At 44.5% G+C, this 18,428-nt stretch overlaps 1 protein-coding gene across 6 annotated transcripts in view; it reads right to left on the reverse strand.

Moving 5' to 3' along the window:
- The window catches only part of Septin6 (septin 6), a 75,979-nt gene that overhangs the window by 25,135 nt on the left and 32,416 nt on the right, over positions 1 to 18,428 (reverse strand). For all 6 annotated transcript variants that reach the window (XM_032889522.1, XM_032889520.1, XM_032889525.1 and 3 more), the window contains exons 4-5: positions 9,322 to 9,508; positions 5,199 to 5,360 (exon numbers count right to left, since the gene is read on the reverse strand). In XM_032889522.1, coding sequence (XP_032745413.1) covers positions 5,199 to 5,360; positions 9,322 to 9,508 — 349 coding nt within the window. The remainder of the gene's footprint in view (positions 1 to 5,198; positions 5,361 to 9,321; positions 9,509 to 18,428) is intronic.

The raw sequence follows: 18,428 nt of genomic DNA on the forward strand, positions 1-18,428 counted from the left end.
TGGCTATGACAGTCAGACAGGAATCAGGCAAGATAAAGAGGAGTTTTAACTTTCAATCACACTACCAGGTCCTGTCCATGATATCTCTCAAAATGGAGGCCAGACTTTCTCCCCCGCCCCTCCCTTTTTTAGGTTCCTGCAGGAAGCTGACAAGCGGTGTTTCATATATGTGTCTCCAGGGAGGAGATTCTTAATCGTTTCAAGACAAGGCCCCTGCTGACCCACGATGAGCAGATTCTTAAAGGGACCTTGTGTAATTCTACCTAAGCGTCTGCTGAGGGACACCAAGATAGGAGATCTTCCAGGTGCAGAGCGCTATTATAACACATAGCCTCGGGCTCGTCTTGGGAGTCCGGCTCCAGACTCACTATTTAGTCCATTTTGTATAACTACAGAAAAAGATACCTGGGGCTAAGGAATTTATAAAGAAAATAAGTGGCCTTTCTTTCAGTAATTCCAGAGGCTGAATATCTAAGCTCAAAGTAGTAGCACATTTGGGTGTCTGAGGAGAGTTTTCTTGTTACATCTTCCCATTGCAGAAGGCGGATGGATGATCGAGCTAGCTAAATTCTGCATGAAGCCTCTTTTATAAAGACCCTTAATCCTATTAGTGAAGGAGCAGCCCTTATGGCTTACATAACTATAAAAGCCCGATCTCCCCCTCCCTGATTCTGACTCTTTTTTTTGTTTGTTTGTTGTTGTTGTCGTTTGTTTGTTGGTTTGTTTGTTTTGAGACATGGTTCCTCTGTGTAACAGACCTGGAACCCACTTTTTAGAACAGATTGGCCTTGAACTCACAGAGAGCTACATGTCTCTGCCTCTGCCTCCTGAGTGCTGGGATTAAAGGCATACTGTGCCACTAGCACCCTCGATCTCTTTTTTTGAATATTTATTTTTAATTGTGTATGTCTGTATGTGGGTGTGTGCATACAAGGGCAGGTATACTTAGAGGGCAGAAGAAAGGGTTAAATCCCCTGGAGCTGGAGTTACAGGAGGTTGTGAGTTACCCTATGTGGGTACTGGGAACAGGACTAAGGTCCTCTGGAAGAGTAGTATGTGTTCTTAGCCCCGAGCCATTTCTCCAGCTCTTCCTTTTTAAAAATCATCAGTCCTAGGAATGGAACGCAGTGCTTTGTACATGTCAAGCCCATGCTGTACCACCGAGTTCTGTATTCTCAGCCTTCTTTTTAAATTTTTGTTTGGAGACAGGGTCTCACTAAGGTGCCCAAGCTGGGAACTCACTCTGTAGTCTAAGCACATCTTCACCTTGTGATCCTCTTGCTTCAGCCTGCAGGGTGTCTGAGATTATACGGCTGCATCATCAGGCCCCGCAGGGCTCCATCTCCCAATACATCACATGGGCAACGCTTTCAAATCAAAGCATCACCTTCCCAGCTCACGTCTACCTTACACTCCCCTAGGTCCACTTGAAAGTTGTCTGACGATCCACCCTACATGACTTATTCTATTCTCGCTCAACCACATGCATTATGCTTTGAAGACCGGAAAGGTGGTTTTCTATTTTTTTATCCTTTTGGGCTATGAAATTCCCCCAGGATTTTTTCTGGTGATCTATACTGACTGGCCTTGGCTTCTTCCCAGGGTTGACAGAGTTTCCTAGTTATGAGGCTGGTTCTACTTGCCCCCATTTCAGGCTAGTGGTTAAACAAGACTGTCACCTAATTCTCTCAATTACCATTGGTCACCCCAACAGAAGTTCATGGAGACAATAGGGGCACCACTGCTGAGTCAATGGAGAGGACAGGCCTATGCCTACCGCCTCCTTGTGATCCAGTTTGCCAACCATGTGTCCTCACTGGGCACAAATACAATGTCTCTGAGGGAATCAAACCCAGTGCCTAACCAATGGCCAATTAACTGAGCTTAATCAAGTTCTGGGCCTGTTCTTTAACCGCTAGCTACAGTTTGAGCTAATCTAAGAATAGCATTACTTTATTTATTTATTTATTTATTTATTTATTTATTTATTTATTTATTTATTTATAAATAGGGTCTCATGTAGTTCAGGCTATCCTCCAGTTCTCTCTGTTGTTGAAGATAACCTTAAACTTCTGATCCTCCTGCCTCTACCTCCCGTGTACTGAGATTATAGGTGTCTCATTCTGCCAGACCAATAACATTGCATCCAAGTAATAAGCTGGGCACGGTGACTCCATCCTATAATGCCAGCAATCAGGAAGCAGAAGGTCACAAGTTTAAGAACAGCCTTGGCCACTTAGTGAAACCATGTCTCAAAATAATGAATTAACTGAAACAATGTGACAATTTTGAGATTTAAGGTCCACAGCTTTGAGAGCAATCCCAGCAGGAGTTGGAAATAGCATGCAGCAGACTCACTTCCTCACCCCCAGCTTCTCCATCTCCTGCCCACAATCTGCCATAAGGTTTTCTAGAGCCACCCAAAAGCCAAGGGCGAGGCCAGGCATGCTCCTGCATGAATATCTTCCCTAACTGTAAAAAAAACCTTCTGCCTCTTCAATTTCCCATGATGACTGGCTGTGTAACGCGCAGGGCTGGGCATCTGGAACTATATCTGGAATTGAAAGGCCGGCACCTGGTCCTCATAGCACCCAAGCATCCGTCCCCATCTCTTGTGCTGCCACTGTGTGGTTTCTCTATAGACTTTGATACAGTTGTAGTGGTAGCAGGTGGGCCAGGGACTCCTGTGTTTCTTATAGCAGTGACTCCTCCCTTCTGCTTCCCATACAGGCCTCTCACACAGATATGCCCAAGTCCGGGCATCCTAGCTGTAGGCACCCCTTCTCCTCCCTTCCCATTCAAAAGAGCATGATGGAACGAATGCAAGGGAATGAATATTGAGCAATACTGCTTAGAGGGATGACCCTGAACCCACGAGATTTAGCTTACCTTTCTTTTCTGTTGGAGACAAGGTCTTGTTAAATGTAGCCTAGGTCAGACTCAAACATATAATCCTCCTGCCTTAGTACTGGAATCATAGGCATGTGCTGCCACATCGAGCTTTTAATTTGGTTGTTCAAAGTGAAGCAGTGATAAGCTATGGACTGTTATGAGTTTCATGGGACTGACACTCTCTCCTCTGCCATAGCTGGAGAACAGTTGTTTCACAGCACTGGCAAGTTTCCAACTCCGAGGCTGAATCGGCCCTGGGCTGAGCAGGAAGCCAGATTTGAGATGAGAAGAGAGAAAGGGTAATTGTCACTCTTAACCCATAATGTAGTGACAATGGTTTCATGGGACACCTTCATATGGCTGAGAACTTACCAGGCCGATTCGTTCTTAGCAAAGCAAACCACAAGGATGAACACTGCTTGATGACTCAGTGACAGTGAGCTCAGAAGCTATCTACAGGGACTAAGGTCCTGAGGTGACTAGATGCTTCCAGACATAAGTATGAGCTATACCCAGAAAGTACTTCCGGTTTCTCTGCAGGCTGGGCACCTTTTTTGGTTTTCTCATCTTAACGGTCTTTCATTTCCACCAAGATGCCCTGACTCCTGGAGAAGACAGCACTGCTTTGTGTTTTGTAATTTTTATCCATACCCACGGCAGGTCAAGGGGAGCACAACTCCACCTTCCACAAGGCATGCAGACGCGAGTCAGTTAAGTCAGACTTGTCAAGGCTGATGAGGGCTTCTACTAATAAACCTGTCTCGGGTGGGCTGTGTTGATGGGCAGGACATCAGGCTAGACAGTGACTTGCTGCCTGGCTATGCTAATTCATTGGCCATTTCATAGGAGGTGGCAGCTGATGTTGTAATGATAACTTAGAGGGCACCAGCAGCAGGAAAAGTTTGCTAAAAATGGCTTTTATTACAAGGCTTTCCTGAGTTTGGCTGTCCCCTGACATTATGTCATTAGGAAAAACTGATGCCTCTCAATAGAGAAAAAGAAATCTGTTCCCGAAGCAGAGGCTTGCTGAAAGCTATTAGCTGTCTCCTGGAAATCACAACATTGAAGTTTTCACAGCAACCGCAGCAACACATTGTAAAGAAGCACGGGGAGTGTTTGACTCTCTGCCTTCTTTATTACTCATTCCTCTGGGGGAGGGGAGGAAAGAGGATTCGTTTTATAAATCCATTCATACTTAATAAGGCAAAGCATAACTTTGATGCTTAAAAATAACATCACGGGGACTAGAGAGATGGCACAGTTGTTAAGAGTACTTGGTGCCCTTGCAGAGGACCCAGGTTTGATTCTCAGCACACGACCATCTGTAACTCCAGTCTCAGGAGTTCTGGTCTCCTTGCAGATTGGATGTACATGGTCTCCTTACACACAGGCAAAACGCTCATACACATAAAATAAAACTAAAATCTTTAAAAACAATCACTTGTGGTTGCTAGCAAAATTGGAAGCTATTTTTCATTGTCCCTCTTTGACAACAGGGATTCATTCTTGGACAACAGCCCATCCTCTGAGGCCAACCAACTTTTTCAGCCTCTGTGTCTTTTGCTGGACCCACTGCTCCAGCATTGTTGGGATCAGGAACAAACAAGTTATGCCTTTCTTGCAGTCTCTAGTCTGACTTAGATTTGAGGGCTGTTGAAAAGGTGGTTAGAGGGTTGGAGGGATACCACAGTGGCTAAAAGCACTTGCCTGGTAAGCTCAAGGACCTGAGTTCAGATCCTCAGCCCTCACACAAAAGTTAGCCTGCAGCTTCCTGTAATCCTGGTAGTCAGAAGGCACAGGCAGGGGAGCCCCAGGGCCCGTTGGCCAGCAGAGACTATGAGGTATTGTTGAGCTCTGGTTTCAGCATGAGACCCTACCACAATAAATACAGTAGAGAGTGATTGAGGAAGACCCCCAACATCAGCCTCATGTGTCCACACACATGAACATATACCTCCACACATCTATAAACACATACATGAGCCACAAAGGAGGAGGAGGAGAGGTCTGGATACCCATCCTCAGCTCCACCTACAATCCCAGCAGACTAGAGACTGCAAGAAAGGAGGCGTAACTTGTTTGTTGCTGATCCCAACAACAAGGCTCCACTCAGCCTAGAGTCAGCCTTTTCCCTTTCCCTGGTTACTAATCTGGGTTGCTGAGGCTTTGCAACAGCCATCAGTAAAAGCAGAAGCTACTTAGGCTCCGGATCTTCCGTCATCAATATCTGAGACTCTGGTAATCCACCGTAAGATGGATGGTGAAGACCACAAGACCATAAAGGTGAGCCCCATGTTCCCACTCACATTCATGGTTACATTGATCTCGGCCACCGACTCGTCATCTGTGGGGAACTGATAGATCTGGACTCCATTGCTCACAAGCTCACTGGTGATTTTGATCTTGAATTTTGCCAGCTCACTCTTAGAAATGGCATCTGACTTGGCAATGATGGGAATGATGTTCACCTAGGAAAAAGAGGAACAAAGAAGGGTTGGTTGTTGTTGACTAGCAACCAACAACTGCATAACCGAGGACTCCCATTAGTGCCCAGAGGGGCAAGCTCAGCAAACAGATCCAGCATTCTCCACCTTTGGCCAAACAGCAATATAACAAAAAATAATGATTGCTTACTATGGGTTGGCCACTGGCTATGGCTTAAGCGTAATCAATCTTAACAGTAACTTTTCCAGAAGGTGTTTTTTACTAGTGTTTTACCAATGTAAAATTGAACCACACAGAGGTTAAGTAACTTGTCTAAGGCCACAGGACAAATAAGTAGCAGAAGTACAATTCAAATCCAAGTCAGCCTTATTCCAAAGCTAGTAACAACTATGAGCTATCTACCTTGGAATCAAGGTTACCCCTAGAGTGATTCAAAGAAAGATGACAGGGAATCTGTGGTTTACAAGGTGACAGGTGGACATTTGTTGGTAGCAGTAAGTTGTCCCAACCCATTCAACCTAGGCTGGTCCAGCAAGATATAACATAAACCCACACAGGGGGTGTCAGAAAAAAAAGCAGGGACAGAACTTGGTGACGATGAACATGTGGCTCTCTAAGTTAGAGCATCCAATCAAGCACAGAAGACCCAGTGTTACTAATTTGTCATGAAACTTACACAGAAATGGTAGACCGGGGCTGGGGACACAGCTCAGTTGGTGGGATGCTAGCTTAGTTCCATCCTCAGCTCCACCTACAATCCCAGCACTGGAGAGGTGGAGGCAGGAGGATTAACTCAGTGTCATCTTTGGCCTCAGAGTGGGTTTGAGGGTAGCTTTAAGTTTCATGAGATCCTGTCTCAACACCCCACCCCCTACCTCACCCCACACAAGGTACTAATGCTTGAGTTGGAAGGTTGGTTTCTGGGTAAAGAAAGCAGGTGCGAATGGCCAATTTCAGACAGCCAGAGAAAAGAAGGCCCAGTGCAAGCCCACATCCCTCTAGGATGGGAGACATGTTTTATTGCTAAAGGTAAAGGAATCTGGCATGGGAGTGGTTTGGGGAGACAGAGCATGTTAAAGCTCATATTCTTGTGTAGAATGGAGTCATTCTTGCTAGTAGACCCCATTGGGGCCGTGGGAATGATGCCCAGGCCTGGAGCTCTGAAAGGAGATTGTGCGAGCTCCAGAACCGAAGTCCTGTCTCTTTCGAACTTTCCAAGTCCCCCAAAGACTCATGCCACATAGCTTTGGATGCTGGTTTAAGACCAGGCCTTGCAGTTATCTTCTTTGAAGTCTTTGCTGGGATTGGGGGAGTGAGGTCAAGAGATCAGAATCTTTGCCAAATCTAAATCTCCTCTAAATCTCCTTGTCACTTTTTGGCCAAGTCCTCTTTGGTGCACAATAAACATAAACTGAAAACTGCTTACTTAATGCAGCCCACCCACCAGGCTGCCCACCACATGGCTCATTGCTGTCCTATACAGTGGCATGCTGGGCATGAAGACATTTCAGGAGCAGCCTATTATTCATGAGCAGTGAGCTCATTGCTGCAAAAATGGAAAAACTACTCTTATTCTGATTATAGCTGACATTCAGTTTTTATAATGGCGATGCTACCAAATGACTACATGTAAATTAGACTCTTGTGTACTGAAATAAGTTGCAGCGAGAGAGCTGAAGCCAAATCTCAGCTTCATTACACGCTGTCTGTGTGACCTTGAACAAGCTATTTGCCTCTCCATGCCTCAGAGCTCTCACGTGTAAAATGTGACTAACCGTACCTGACTACACTAGGTTATCAGAAGGACAAACACAGGGCCCAGTCTTTATTGCTGGAGACAACAATTCCACACTCTTATCAAACACCGAGAAGCTGAGCATGCCTAATTAGAGCCTTCACCCCTACTGACAAGTGTTCATGGTACTGGAATATACTCTACCAAAGAGAAGGACAATCACCCAGCCAGCTACAAACCCTGCAACCTACAATGGTCGCCAGCCTGAGTGAGACCCTAGTGTAATAGTGGCAGAACCATTGTGGAAGTAACAATTACCGTCTAGTTGGATTTAAGGTTCACTCCATGAGATGGAACCCATGCCTCACAGTGCTATACCTGAGACTGGATAGGGAATGGGCCTAGGGGAAAACCAAATATTACAGTTCTGCTCAAAGGACACTGCACAAAATGACTCCTAACGACATTCTGCTATATTTATAGATCGGTGCCTTGCTCAACCTTCATCAGAGAAGCTTCTTACAGTAGGCGAGAACTCACGGGGGGAGGGGGCCCAAGACCAGACAGCGTACAGAAAGGGAGACTTCGGAGCATTCAGTCCCAATGAGATGTCTCCATCAAACTCCTTCTCTCAGGACTTAGAGATCTATGTGAAGAGGAGGTGGAAAGACTGTAGGAGCCAGAGGGGATGAACGACTCCAAGGAAACAGCACCTTCCAGACACAACGGGACGGATGCAGGCATCAACTCACAGAGACTGTGGCGGCAGGCACAGGTCCAAGCCATACGGAATCCAATTGTTGAGATGTAAGCAGAGGCTCCATCTCTAACCAGTAAGCTGCCTATAACTGACACCAACTTGCAAAGGAAAAAGTGGATTTTTTTCCATGAAGTCTCCCAGAGTATGCCCCAGGCCCAGCAGTACATGGGCGAAGTGAACTCAACGGTGTTTTTGTAGATGTCTTGTCTCACATTGCTTTGTTTTCTTATTAGTCTTTACTTATAGATTTGGTTTTTGTTTTCATGAAGTTTCTTTTAGTTTTTTTTCCAATGAGAGAGAGAGAGAGAGAGAGAGAGAGAGAGAGAGAGACCTTGGAGAGAGGTTGGAGGGGAGGGAAAACCCTGATCAGAATGTATTGCATAACATGTTTTGATTAAAAAAGTAAATGAAAATTTAAAAATTTCAAAAATATAATAAAACACTTTTTGTTAAACAAACAAACAACAAAAAAGGGCATATTTCACTGGCTAAGCTCTTTATGCATTAGGTTCCTGAGAGCTCACAAACACATCTGGTGGGCAAGGCAGTCTGCCTATAATTCAGCCTCAGAAGGCAAAGACAGGATTCCCAGAGCAAGCTAGCCGGCACGACTAGCCTATGGCTGAGTACTGGCATGGTTGAGACTCTGCCTCAATGAATAAGGTGAAAGGGAGATGACGGGATGATTCTGATATCAATCTTCAGTCTCCATATGCACAAGCACCCACACGTGTATGCACCTACATACATGTACATGCACGCATGCAAAATGCATATGTACACATGAAAACATATAACACAATATAAATGGAACAAAAGATGGAGTACCATGTATAAGCACACAGTGTTTGGCACATGCCAAATGTTAGGAAAGAAAAACTATAGTAATTGGGCTTTTTAAAGAATCCAGTGTTCAATTTGTTTTGTTGCTTTGGTGCTGGGAATTGAATGTGGGGCCTTGCACATGGCTGGAGACGGCTTAGCAGTTCAGAGCACTCACTGCTCCTGCAGAAGAGCAGTTTGGTTTCCAGCACTCATGTGTTGCCTCACAGTCATCCTTAACTCTACTTCTAGGGAATTCAACGTCTTCTGAAGTCTTTCACCACCAGGCACGCACATGCTAGGGTTAACATGCATACAGGCAAAATACTCCAAAACATAAAGTAAAAGAAATCTAACTTTTTAAGGAAAGAAAACCACTTTCCATTGCAAACCTAGCACCTTCAGCCTTGAACAGCCATCTGGCTTGTGTCCATCTTTATTTCCAAGACAGCCAGGGTGGAAAGCACTCAGGCCATGTCCGTCCCTAATACTAGGAATCCAGATGACAGCATATGACACAAATGCAGGATCTTTAATATCATCTTTACAGAAGAAGGTAACAAAGGATTGGATTAGGATTCCATAAAACCTCTACTGGAATCCAGTACTCATTGTGTATTATATCAGTAAGAGTCCAGCTCGCACAACCCCAGCTCCGGCTTCATACCTTACTATCCAGCTTCTTCATGGTTACTAGGTCCAGAGACTTAAGCGAATGTCCTGTCGGGGCAATGAAATACAAGCAGGCATGGATTCGGGAGTCATGGTAGGAGTGCAGTACTCTCCGGATCTTTAGCTCCTCCTGTAGGTAGGCCTCAAACTGAGCATCAATGAATTCCACGATGGGCTTGTAGCTAGAGCAGAGAGAAGAGAAATGGCTTCAAATGCTTGGGTTTTGACAGTCAGTCCTAGTTAGAAATGCAGTGTCCTGTGTAACTGTACCTTCCCTCACCTACTCTGGCTTCTCTATCTCTTCTACTGTCAGCTTTGGTCGACTTCTTGGTGCACACACGAGCCCAACTTATTTCTTCAGGGTGGAATGACTATTTCTCTTTCTTTATTCCAATCCTGCGTTTGCATACCTCAGAGCTCAGTTTAATACCTAACTCCTTCCTAAGCCTTCTCTATGTATGCTCAAAATCCCTTCTGTGATACAGCAGTGTAAATATATATGTGGTATTAGCTTGCTCACTGATGCTTCCCAGGAGTTACTGTTCTCTCAGATCCATGGGTCCTGAGGCAATCTGGAGCCACTGGTGGGATCTGTAGTTGGGATGACATTCCTTCATAGTAGGCCCTCGATCTAAGCCCATTAGAGGGTTCCTGCATCTCCTCACACCATGCTTTTGGACCAGAGCTGTGTACACAAGACAGCTCTGTGATCCGCCTCAGGAGAATTATGTACAGTGCTGTGGGGTCTTTGCTCGCTCTTGCAGCAATGAGTGGAGCACACCAATGAGCAACCTCCATGGCCACATATTCTTCTACTTCTCATCTAAGCAGCCAGACAAAATTTGATAAAGATTCTTCCCCCATATCATCTATACAGGAACCCCAGCTCACTCAGTATCCGTGCAAAACTCCCCTAGGCAGCCTCCATGACTCAATAAGACGTATTCATTCATTTGCTCATTCATTCATTCCTTTTTTGATACAGAGTCTTATTATAACCTTGGTAGTCCTGGAACTTGCTATGTATACCAGGCTAGCCCCGAACTCTCAGAGATCTGTCTATCTCTACCTCCCCAGTGCCAGGAATAAAGGCACCACCATACACGTAGCTCAGTCTGTTTATTTTAAGACAACGTCTTGCTACGTAGCCTAAGGTGGCATGGGATTTATTATGTAGCTTAGGCTGGCCTCAAACTCATGAACCTCCTGCCTCAGCTTCCTGAGTATTAGAATTACAAAAGTGTACCACCACACCTGATCCATCAAGGCCCCCCAATATTAGTGAGTCTATAGGCTGTTAGTAGCTGTGTGAAAGAATTTTCTTCAGTAGTGTACCCACTGGTGAGTTGCCCATGTTTCTATAACTAATCCATGCTCCTATATGTAACCCCTAATTAAACTACACATACACAAAGGCGTGGAAGTAGAAGAGGGAGCTGCTGAGGTGGCTCAGGGGGTGAGGGCATCTGCCACCAAACCTGAGGACCAGAGTTTGAGTCCCAGAGCCCACATGATAGAAACAGAAAACTGGAGGTTTTCTCTCCAGTTTTTCTCTCGAAGTCTCGCCCTCTGACCTTTATATATGCACCATGGTATACATGTACATGCACACATGCACGTATGCACACACAAATAAATGAAAATATGATTATTAAAATACCTCTATTTATAGAAATAAAAGTAAAAGAGGGGGCTACTTGAAATATGGGAGGAGATCAGCGGAAAGGGGACCAGAGAGGGTAATGGGGAGTGGATATAATAAAAAATACACCATGTACATGCACAAAAGTGTCATAATAAAACCCACTATCATATATGATTAATATATATTAATTTTTTAAAACTTCAAAAAATAGTCAGCTCACTCCTCCTCCCTGTACTGGGCCTCCGTGGAAATTCCTTTCTTCCTTGACCTGTCTGCACTGAAGCCACCCAAATTACCCTGGCAATCTCTTCCTTCCTTTTTAAAAATATACTTATTTACTGTTTATATGTGTAGGTGTGTGTGCCACAGCGTAAGTGTGGAAGTCAGAGGACAACTCATGAGAGTCAGCTCTCTCTTTTCACTGTGAGAGATCCAGGGGTGGACCTCAGGTCACCAGGCTTAGTGGCAAATATCTTCACCTACTGAGCCATGTCGAGGGCCTCTGCTTCACCCATGACCCTAACATCATGTCGTCCCTCTAAGTAGGTCATTTCAGCTCCAGCCCTATTCTCTTCTCATCACGTCAGTTTGCATGCTGCCTCTCCACTGCAGATGCTGCCTCTCTTCAGGGAGAAAGAGATTCATTCTGTCAGCCCAGGGCAGGGAGTTTTCAGATTCTGTTGCCAGAAGAGAATGATCAAAGGGGGACATGAGCCCAGCCAACACCTCCCACCTGCAGCAGCTCCCTCCGTGAGCCTTTGTGAAAGGGCCCCCAAGGAGCGAGGAAGAAAGCAGCATTTAAAAAAAGAGCCACAGCATCCTTCATCCCGAGAATCAACTGGGGACAGGAAGAGGTCCAGGTATCTCTGGCACCCCAAAGGAAAAAAAAATCTAAAAATATCATCCATTCTCTCTTTCTTTGATTTCCCCCTCCCCATCCTAGACTGTTTTGAAGCACAAATGATCCCTTCGGTAGCAAAGAGTCTTAGAAGGTTCCTGAAGAATTCACAGTGAGAGCAGACGCGGCTAATTTTCAGCTGGGTAGCTGGTTTGAATAATACGATCGGGGCATGGCTTTGCTTTTCTCTATTACATAACTTCTTCTTTTTTTTTTACTTCGGTTTTTGCTCCACATAAAGGGGCAGGGGAAACAGAAGAGCAGATTATTTTTCCCCCTCAGCTTTCTTCCTCTTGAATACCTGAAACTCCATGTTCATCTTATTCCCACTTCATCTGGCCCCCAGAGTGTCTGAAGGGGTACAGAGACCAGCCAGACTGCCACCAGGGTTGGGTTTAATGAGATCTGAAAGATGGCTGACTCATCTTTGTCTCACTCAGCTTTGTATTGCCAGTGTCTGGCCTGCTGTCTGGAACATAGTAAGGATTCCACCTCCCCTCCCAGCTCCCTCACTCTGCCCCCATGGAGGAGCTGCCCTCAGTGGCTATCTCTTCTCCACATGTTGCTATCCTTACTCAACTCCATTCTGCGGGCACACAAAGCATCTGTTCCTTTCTTTAAGGCACTACTTTTCTCATGCCCCTCCCCAGGTATGGCCCACCCACTAGTTCCATGGAGGGCTGCAGAAGACAGCTTTCTTCTAGCACTTTCTTCTCTGGCAGACTATCCTTCTTCATGACTACAATTACTCTTTCCCGTTAAGGTAATACGTTTGTGACTTTTACAGAACATTCCATGCAATTCTTTTCTAGCATGTAAAGGTGTTTTGCCTGCATGTGTGTCTGGGCACCTCATGCATGTCTAGTATCTATGGAGGCCAAAAGATGACAATGTAACTCCCCTAAAGCTGGAGTTACAGACAGTTGTAAGGCCCAAGGTGGGTGCTGGGAATTGAACCTGGGTCCTCTGGTAGAACAACCAGTATTCTTAACTACTGAGCCATCTCTTCATTTTTATCCATACAGTTCTAAACACGGATAGAATTTAGAGAATCCACAAACTTGCACAGGAACGAAATACATCTCTATGTGAAAATTTCCACTTTCTTCAGTTATAAACTGAGACAATAATGTATAGTATTGTCTGTAGCACCTGTGATTTTTCTATGCAGATCACTCATATTTTTCTTTCCCATTCCAGTGGTTGTACATATGTCAAAATAGCATACACATCCACCATAGTTTCTGTATTCTGGTAATTATGAAGCCTGAAAATAGATATTATTTTGGAACTTAACAGAAGCATATGGGTGACTAAATCATAATTTAAAAATATTTTGATAGCTGTATTTTTAATGCAATTGTTACATTTTCGGCATTCAGAAGTTATTTTGAGTTATTTGAGTTATTATGGGCTAAATGGCGCAATGGTCTATGGAGACACTACAATAGAGTACCGAGTAGGCAGTACTGGGAATTCTGCTGCTTTGATAGCATTATCAAGGACGGTTTTCTGAGGGTACAGCATCCGAGCTGCAAGGATGAGCACCACCAGCAAGTCACGGTGAGATCCAGGAGAAGGGCAATGGAAGAGCAGTCTGTAATAATGCTCCTCGCAGAAGCCAGCCTGACAAATTTAAGCAAGGAAGAAAGGTGGGGATCTGGCTGGGCAGTGGTGGAGCACACCTTTAATCCCAGCATTCAGGAAGCAGAGGAAGGAGGATCTCTCTGAGTTCAAGGCCAGCCTGGTCTATATAGTGAATTCCAGGACACCCAGGGCTACACATCGAAACGCTGTCTAAAAAACCAAAACAAAACCAAGAGTAGAGTAGAAAGGTGGGGAGCTAAAATTTAGTGAGTGTAAGGAGAGTGAAGAAACTATTAAACACAGCTACACAACAGAAGCAGCCCACATGTCTATCAACCAATGATTGGGTAAAGAAAACGAGGGCTAGCCAGACATTAAAGAGCTTCAGCTATAAAGAAATTCTAATGCAACCTGACTAACACAGGTGTGGCCCTCGGATCCATCCCCAACACTGAAAAGAGGGGGAGGGGCTGGAGGGAGGAAGACACTCATCTATAGACAAATTCCATGTGATTTCGTTTATATGAAGCACCTGGACCAGTGAAATTTTTAGAGACATAAAATAATAGTGTTTCAGGCAGGAGAGATGGCTCAGTGGTTAAGAGCACTGAATGCTCTTCCGGTGGTTCTGAGTTCCCAGTTCTATAATGGAATCTGATGGCCTCTTCTGGTGTGCGTGAAGACAGCCATAGTGTAGTACTCATAAAATAAATAAACAAATATTTTTTAAAGGGATTCCTGGAAGCTGAGGTGAGCAAGGAATGGAGACACGCTCATTGAGTTTTCTTTGGGGGTGAAGCGAATGTGTGGGAACTGTGCAGAGGTGATGAACAACAGACAGTGGTGGTGGCGGTTGTCACTGTATTAAATGCCACTGGATTGTTCCTCTTCATCTGAGTTCGTCAGGAGCCCCAGTGGTTTGGGTACATACTAGAGTCTGAGAAGTGCTGGCATCTGTCATTAACCTGTTCACCTGACTGAAACCTAATTCTCCCCAGGAGACACTAAGAGTCAGCAGCCATCTCCAGGATATGTTTCTTTTCCCTACAACCCATGCACCTTGAGGTAAGATAAGGTAAGTCATCGTGGAGCTCCTGTAGACAATTCCTCTGGAAATCCCTTCTTCCTTCGTGTCAATGCAAACCCTCTTTTCTTTAGAGACGTAGCCTATCTTCCTTCAAAAGTACCTGGCTCAATCTTCCTTCCCACTCTACGTGATTCCAATGAACCTGCTACCAACTCATCAGTTTTCCAGTCTCCAAATGCTGTGACTGCCCTGACTTCATAACTTTGGCTCCCTCTGCCCCCCACCCAAGAAATCCTCCCTGTAACATGCAACCCTCTGACCACAATCTGGTGTCTACTAACTGCCTTATGTCTTTGATCCTCCTAAGCGTGAGTTGTCTCCTCAGAATGCTCAGGAGTCTGGGTCCCTTCCTTCTTTCACAGGATACCATGGTCCTCCTGATCTCAGCTCCTTGTCTGCCAAAGCAGAATCATATATGACTGGTCAACTGAACCACAGTTTTGTTTTTTGAGACAGGATCCTGCTATGTTGGCCAGGCTGGTCTTGAACTTTGGCTCAAGTAATTGTCCTGTTTCAGTCTTTCTAATAGCTAGGACTACAGAAGTGCCGCACTATGCCCATTATGAAACATTCTTATCAACACCTTCAGCTATATTCCAGCCCTGTCCTTCCACCCCGCTGGCCTAGTAAAATAAGAACTGAATAAATTTCGGGTTCTGACTACATTGCTGTTAAGGTTGGCTGAACACAAGTACAAAACTCTGGTTCTTGACACTTTTATAATTCATGGCCTGACAACTCCCATGTGTCCTGGGTCACAGAACTCTGGCAAGGGAATAAAGAAAGGACACACACACACACACACACACACACACACACACACACACCGTGAACCTGAGATCACGTTAGGCTCTGCTACCTGTATCCCCACCACCTGGAACCTCAGTGTGTTTATTAGGTACAGCACAGGAGCAAGGGCTAGCTAGTCTCTTGTAGGAGGTCTCTGGAGGCGAGCAGTTTCCAGCATAAATATTTGGGAGGTGGGGACTACAGTTACTAGTGTTTGCACACACTGATCAATGATAAAAGGAGATAGAGTTGCTATTTCTCTTGAGCCTGAATCATATGGCTAATAGCCTTTTCCAATCGTCCCATAGGTCCAAAGGCCTTGGGATATCTTTGACATGGCCATGCCCACGTCAAAATATACATTCATGTGGGACATCTCTTGGGCTTTTCTCTGCTCCCTACAAATGCCTCTAACTGCATCCGAACCTCCAGAGTAATATAATAGGCCCCTTGTTTGGCCTTGGCTGGCTCATCTGCCACTATTCTCTCATTTATCATTTCATCTTTAATTTGATCTCTCCGGCTCCAAAATGATTCTCGACCCCATCAGTCACATGACAGTCTGATGGCTTACTTTACCGACAGAACTGAGACCACAAAGCTCATACAACCTCATCCCCTGAGCTTTAAAGAAGGACCCACCCTCCCATTTCCTTCTTGTCTAAGGATGAAGTGTCTCTTAGCTTTGCAAGGCTTGTTATCCCTGTGCACATGGTCTCATCCCTTGCAGCCTCTTTGAAATCCTTGTTCCATGCTCTGTCTCCTCTCTTCCTACTGACGCTTTCCCCTCAATTTATGAGCGTACTTAAGTCTTTTCTCATCTCAAAAGAGAACTCTTTTTAATCCAATCCTTCTCAACTCTGAACCTCTCCAACAATGTCCCTGTGCCTTCCCTTCCCTAAGCAGTCGTTTGGAATCTGTATCTAGCACAGATGCCCAATAAATATTTAATGAGTGGAGAGAGGTCTCCTTTTCTTTCCTTTTCAGTTTTTTAAAGAAAGGGTCTCATATAGCCCAAGCTGACCTCGAACCCACTATGTAGCGGAGAATGACCTTGAACTTTTTTTTTTGTTTTTTTGCAGTAGATGGTTATTAACACAGAGACCCACAACTGGACAATATAAACAGTGAGAGCTCCCAGGCCTAAGTGGGATGTCTTTACCAAACCCTTCCCTTCTAGGCTCAGGGATCTATGTAAAAGAAGAGATGGAAAGATCGCAAGAACCAGAGGTGACCGATGACTCCAAGGAAACAGCATCTTCTGGACACAACAGTGCCAATGCACATATGAAGTCACAGAGACTAGCACAGCACACACAAGACCTGCACAAGTTCAAGCTAGACAAACTTCCAAGACAGAGAAGGGGAAATGCAAAGTCCCACCCCCAACCAAGAAGCTATTTGCAGTTGATACCTGCTGGGAGGGGAAAATCAGTTTTCTCCAATAGATTTACAGTGGCCATATCAAGCATGTTCCAAGGCAGGCCCCATGCTCAGGAACACAAATAGACTCCATATTTTTCCATGTGTTTGTTGTTGTTGTTGTTGTTGATATGATTCAGTGATTTATTTTCTGTTTGACTTGGGGTTTGTTTTGTTGTTTGTATTCTTGAATTTTTTTTTCTCTATTTGGAGAGAAATTTGGGTAGGTAAGGAGGTGGGTAGATTCCGGGAAGACTTGGAGGAGAGGAAAGAATATGACCAAAATGTAATATATGAAAAATGTAAAAATTAAGAAATATTTATGTATGTTTTTATGTATATGGGTGTTTAAGCTGCATTCACGTATGTGTACCATTCGGGTGCAGTGCCCTCAGAGGCCAGAACAGGGCATCATATTCTCTAGTACTGGATTACAGATGGTTATGGGCTGCTCAGCGGGTGCTAGCAATTGAATCTCATTCCTCTGGGAGAGTAGTCAGTGCTGTTAACTGCTGGGTCATCTCTCCAACCCCTATATTCATTTTTCTTTTGATATCTCAGGCTCCCATATGATTCTTGACCCCCTCAGTCACAAGGTAGTCTGGCAGCTTACTTTACCAACAGACCTGAGGCTACAAAGGTTATACAACCTCATTCCCTGACCTTTAATCATTATTCATTTTTAATCACATGTATATGAGGGGTGATATGCACATGAATATGAATGTCTGGGGAGGCTAGAAGCATCAGATCACTTGGAGTTATTGTTACAAGTGGCTATGGGCTACCTGACATATTGCTGGGAATTTAACTCTGTCCTCTAGAAAGGCAGTATGTACTCTTAACTGCTGAACCATCTTTCTAGCCTTATGACCCTGAACTTTTGATCTATCAAGTTCTGGGATTACTGGCATGTACCACTATACTCAGATTCAAATAGAAGTTTCTTGAAAAAGAACAATCTCTTCAGATTTTTAAAACTTCTAATTCACTTTTTAACTCACTGTAGACTATTTTCTATCCCGTGTCAGCATCCTAGTTAATACATCTAATGGATACTTTTGCTATCAAATGATGAAACCTTATGAGTATTTTCTTATTTTTCCCTACTAATGGATAGCTCATGCATTCATTCATCAAAAACAAACTGAGGGCTGGAGAGATGGCTTAGTGGTTAAGAGCACTGACTGCTCTTCCAGAGGTTCTGAGTTCAAATCCCAGCAACCACATGGTGGCTCACAGCCATCTGTAATGAGATCTGATGCCCTCTTCTGGTGTGTCTGAAGACAGCTACAGTGTACTTATATATAAGAAATAAATCTTTAAAAACAAACAAACAAACAAACAAACAAACTGAACACCAGCTACATTCAGGGTAGTTAACTTGTACTTATCCTTAACAACTTCAAAACTTAGCCCAGTCTTTTCTTACCACCTGCTCACCCTGCTTATCAATCTGTATTCTGGTATCTCACAGCAAGATTTGGCCAATTGCTATCCCTTCTTGTTTTCACATGCAGAACCCCTCTTATCTATTACTGTACTTAACCCCATTTATGCATACATATTCATTCCCTCCACTAAGAGGGAATGTGTTTTATATTATAATAGTAGGCTGGCAGGATGGGTCAAAGGGCAGAGTCATTCGCTGCTGAGCCTGACCTCCTGAGTTTG

The sequence above is a fragment of the Rattus rattus genome, chromosome X (genome assembly GCF_011064425.1).
Source record: "Rattus rattus isolate New Zealand chromosome X, Rrattus_CSIRO_v1, whole genome shotgun sequence".
NCBI lineage: Eukaryota > Metazoa > Chordata > Mammalia > Rodentia > Muridae > Rattus > Rattus rattus.